A 5046-nucleotide genomic window follows, 5' to 3' on the forward strand; every position below is an offset into this window, starting at 1 on the left:
ATATAGCTTGACAATTTTTTTATAGAGTTCAAAACAAAAATAAACAACATAGAGTTTAGGCACAGGTGTGTGTGTGTGTAAATAAAAGCAAGGTAATGACTAACAAAATTCAGAATACTGATAATTTCTGGGGAGGAGTGGGATGAGATAGGGAGGAGCACAGGTAGATGTAAGTTATTAGTTATTCTCAATCTTACAGTTGGTAGGTGTTTGTTTACAGGTGTTTGTCCATGGGTGTTACTGAGTAAACAAATAAAAGGGACCCTGGATGCACCGATGATGATAGTGTGCCTAACCAAGAAGCCTGACTTACCCAAGTCTGTGTATTTGGGGGTCCACAGGAGACTAAAAAGATACTATACTACTGTTGAGGCTTTTCCCACTTGGATTGCACTAGCAGCGAGTGTTTTTTTTTCCTTCGACTTGTCTTCTGGAGGCCAGGTGAAAAAATAATGCCTCTACGTGGGCTGCCCGGGACTGTCAGAGTCCTGCCTCTGCAACGCTCTGTTCTGTTTGTGGAGTGGTGCTTCTCAGCCCACGCCACATATCGAAATCACCTGTGGAACTTTAAGCACTACAGCTGTTCATGCCCCACACAAACCTCCTGAATCAGAACCTCTGAAGGAAGGACCCAGGTATACATATTTTCAAAAGGTTTCGTAAGTGATCCTGAGGGCAACAGGGACTGGAAACCATTCCTTGCAGAGTGTACGTAGAAACTCTAAATGGGTAGCTTGTCACAAATGTAGACTTCAGGGTCCTATCCCGAGAGATGCTGATCTAGGAAGCAAGGAGAAAGGCCCAGAAACCTGCATTTGTAACACAAATCTTCCAGTGACTTCCTTCAGAAACATTACCCCAAGGGTTCCAAAACCCTAGGGCCTCAGGGTGATTACTCTGTGTATTCGTTTCCTAGGACTGCCATAAACAGAGTACCACAAACTGGGTGGCTTAAAACAGAAATTTATTCTCTTAGGTCTGGAGGCTAGAGGTCTGAAATCAAGGCATCAGCTTGGTCATGCTCCCTTTGAAATCTGTAGGGGAAAATCCTTCCTTGGCTCTTCTAGCTTCTGGTGTTTACTGGCAATCCTTGGCATTCCCTGGTTTGTAGATCCATCACTCCAATCTCTGTCTCTGTCTTCCCCCTGAATGTCTCTGTCTTCTCTTCTTATAAGGACACCAGTCATATTGGATTAGGGCCAACCTAATGACCTCATTTTAACTTGATTACATCTGCAAAGACCCTTTTTTCAAATAAGGTCACATCACATTCACAGGTACTGGGTGTTAGGACTTCAACATATCTTTTCGGGGGACATAATTCAACCTGTGGCACTCTTTTAATAGTTTTTTAAAGTAGGGTCCCCAAACAACCAATGAGATTAGCTATGTTCTTTAGCTGGGATATCTAGATAGAAAAACTGATAGTTAACTCTCAAAGCTCTATATGCAAAGAATCACCTGAAAATCTTGTGCTTAGAATGCATATTCCTGGGCCTTGATGCAAGGTATTAGAACTCAGTAGGCCTGGGGAAGGGCCTAGGAGTCTACATTTTAAATCAGGTAGGGGGTTCATGCATCACACTCTTGAGAAAAACTGGATTTGGGAGAACAAGCAAGGTTAAGAATCGAGTGGTCTGGGGAGAAGGAGCTCCCAAGAGCAGACCCTGAAACCTGCATTTGTAACAAGCTACTCAGGAGAACCATTGCCTTTGGGGCTGGTGTTTCTAGGGGACAAAAGGGTACCTACGTGATTATCTTTTCCACTTGTTAGTGAATCAGAAATCAAAATAGATGTACATTTAAGTATTGCAAAAATGTTTCCTAGACCATAGCTCCAAAGACAGTAGAAAGATACCCTGTCTCTTTGCTCTTGTTTCTTGAGAACCACATGGGTGGTAGGGGAATTAGGTAGGTAGGCTAAGGATCATGCAGATTACAGAAAGTATAGTACCACGGGCTAGTGAATATAAACTTTAAGCTGCAATGCTCCCAGGCTGGGTGCAAAATTCAAGATTATAGGAAGAGTAATGTGATTGTTGGAGCTGTTTCTATTAACTCTCCTTGGGCATGTTTACAAGCGACAGAACCGGGCTACACTGTCAGCTCTCTGCCACTACTGCACATAGAAGTTTGACAGGTGATGGTGGTTTATGTTGTTTTTCTAGTCACCCATGTTCAAAATTCATGTTCTGAAAAACAAGCTAAATCATTTTGGAAGCCTTCAACCGTAAATAGTTGACCCTATTTACACACTTGAATGTTTTTGCGAATAAAGACAAGGTTCTGTCTTTACCAATAATGAATGATGCAGTTATTTGCTCAGAACAAACACACCCTTTCAATTACTTCTGATCTACAAATACTGAGGGAAAAAACTGTATTCTCACCCCACAGACTTAAATGAGAGAGACAGAACACAAAAACAAAATTGGGGGAAGCCTACATCCCTGAAAATTCCGTGATTTGTTAAAGCGACCCATGGCACTGGGACCTGGGCTTTGAAGAAATGAATCCTTAGATTTAGGCCTTTATTTCAGTGCTAGGCTTTCCTGCTTAAACTAGGGCAGTGGTTCTCAGTCCTGACTTTACAGTCACTTGGGGAGCTTTTTAAAAATACCAGTGCTTGGACCCCACCCCAGACCAATAAAATATGACTCTCTAGAGTGGTGACCAGGCCCCCTACTGTGGAGATTATGATTCAGAAAGTCTAGATGGGGGCCCAGGGTCTGTATTTTAATAAGTACTTCAGGTAAATTTTATGACCAGTTAGTCTGGGAAACACTGTCTTAACCTAGCCTAGTTATTAGCTGCTGTTCTCTGATCTGAATTTTTCTTTAACCTTGTAATAGGTATTTACCACTTAGAAAAAAAAGCATTCAAAATGATAAAAACTCAGGATATCATTTTAAAACTAATTTTCCCATAGCAAAACATTTTGCAACATATCAGTTAATTTTTATTTCAAAAGAAATTGCCATCTGTTTTTCTTAGATACCCGAATCTTTTATTGTTGTTTTTGATTTTCAGGAAAATAAATCTGTTGAAGAATTTTAAGAGTCAAATCTTCTGAGCCTAGATCTACTGCTGTCTGCATCTCTGAGACCTCCTCCATCTGAGAATTACCAGGTCTGACAACACTTTCCCTCCAGCCTACAGTGAGGGAAGTCAACAGAGCTGTAGAAAAGTCACATCCTCTAGACTTCCAACCCTCAAGCTGTGGCAGCTGGAAAGAAACCTTACAAGTGCCATGCCTACAGGGAATTCAGAAAGACAAGAAGGGTAAAAACTCAGATATGCTGAGCCTGAAATATACAAAAGCTTTTAGAAAGTCTCCCCACAGAAGAACCCAATTAAATTCACATAATTAATGCACACATTTAGATGAGCTGTAGATAAAACAGAGCTCTTTCTCCCTCTACCAAAAGACAGGAAAAGTCCAATTTAATACTCAGACATTCTTGTCTCCATACCAGTATTATAAAGCAGTTTCACCATATTTATTTTAATCAGTATATGAGTAGGACTGTGGAAAATAAAAGATTTTATTTATATATTTTTAAAAATGATTAAGAAGTTCTGATAAAAACTGTTTGGGAGGGGGATGCTTGTGGATTACTGACTTGGCTCTGGTTGTGACTGCTTTGTGAATGAGATTGTTAGAACACCTCCAGCATATTCAGAGACAGCCTAAGTGACTGTGGAATGCCTCAAGGGCAATAGAAATCAAATAGAAATAGGTACCAACTCAAGTCTTAAGTGATGACGGAGGTGCATTTCAAGTACCATGGGAATCTCACCGGGCGGGCCCATTTCCCCACCCTGGCAACAGAGGTTGACACTACTTCGGATAAGTATTCCAACCTGTATATGTATGTGGGCTTATTCCTGAGCCTCCTGGCCATTCTCCTCATCCTGCTCTTCACAATGCTCCTTCGGCTCAAACATGTCATCTCACCCATCACCTCCGAGAGCACAGAAAGTGTTCCTCAATTTACAGACGTAGAGATGCAGAGTCGAATCCCCACTCCTTAAAGTCAGGGAGAGAGTGAGCTTTAATGGATCTCAGTGAACCCTTGTATGTTGATGTCCAGGAAAGCTGACTTTGTTGCATGTAGCTTCCCATGTAGGGAATCAACAAGTTGTTCACTTAACAAGTTGTTCACGTTTTCTCTGTGTTATTCTTTATCTGGACTCTGCTTGTGGGATATCTAAGAGGTTTGACTCATTCCTTGCCAGGAATATAGGAAATGGCAGCTGGTTGGGAGGGCAGGTTTCCATGGTAACCAAAGAGAGCCTGGGCCTTGAGCAAACCTCAGACTGCAGAAATTCACATGCAGCTGTTGTAAAAAACACATGACCCTGGAAGCTCCAAGAACAAGGAAAATTTGCCTTTGAAAGGGCTAATTGTTCAAAGAGGGTATCCCAAGAAAGGAACAAGTTTGTTTTCTTTTTTTTTTTTTTAAACATCTTTATTGGAGTATGGTTGCTTTACAATGGTGTGTTAGTTTCTGCTTTATAACAAAGTGAATCAGAAGGAACAAGTTTTAATTTAGCAGTTGGACCCTAAAGAATCACCTCTGCTTACATGAAGTTAAATCATGTCAGAGGTTAATGGAAGAGACCAGGAACCCTTTCCCAAAGGAGCAGTGATTTTATCATCTGTGGCCATCTGGTTTGTCCCAAATGAAAGAAGAGTTCTTAAAAGAAACTGTTTCAATTTAAAGAGCAAGTTTACAAAAAGAAGTTTCTAGTCAACAAACTCATCTAGAGAGGGAAAATGTGCATTTTATATCTGTGTTATTACTATTACTGGACTTTTAAAAACTCAGATAATGGCCGATGTATTACAAAAATCTGGAACAATGAGCTCCCCCTAAACCAAGGGAAAATTAAGCCAAAATGTGCTTATGATAATGAACCTTATATTATACGTGTAGCTTCTTTGCCTTTTTCTCCTTCCCCGTCATGCTCCAGGATTGAGTTGCACTCAAATATAAGCTTTGTTTAAAAATGGCCTCGGCAAAGAAGACTCAACTGTACTTT

General features: G+C 40.7%; 1 protein-coding gene across 1 annotated transcript; it reads left to right on the plus strand.

Moving 5' to 3' along the window:
- Positions 1 to 3746: 3746 nt before the first annotated feature.
- On the plus strand, positions 3747 to 4035 carry SERTM2 (serine rich and transmembrane domain containing 2). The gene has a single exon (XM_059911695.1). The coding sequence runs from the start codon at positions 3763 to 3765 to the stop codon at positions 4033 to 4035; it is 273 nt and encodes a 90-aa protein (XP_059767678.1). The 5' UTR covers positions 3747 to 3762.
- Positions 4036 to 5046: the final 1011 nt, after the last annotated feature.

The sequence above is a fragment of the Balaenoptera ricei genome, chromosome X, assembly GCF_028023285.1.
Source record: "Balaenoptera ricei isolate mBalRic1 chromosome X, mBalRic1.hap2, whole genome shotgun sequence".
Lineage (NCBI taxonomy): Eukaryota > Metazoa > Chordata > Mammalia > Artiodactyla > Balaenopteridae > Balaenoptera > Balaenoptera ricei.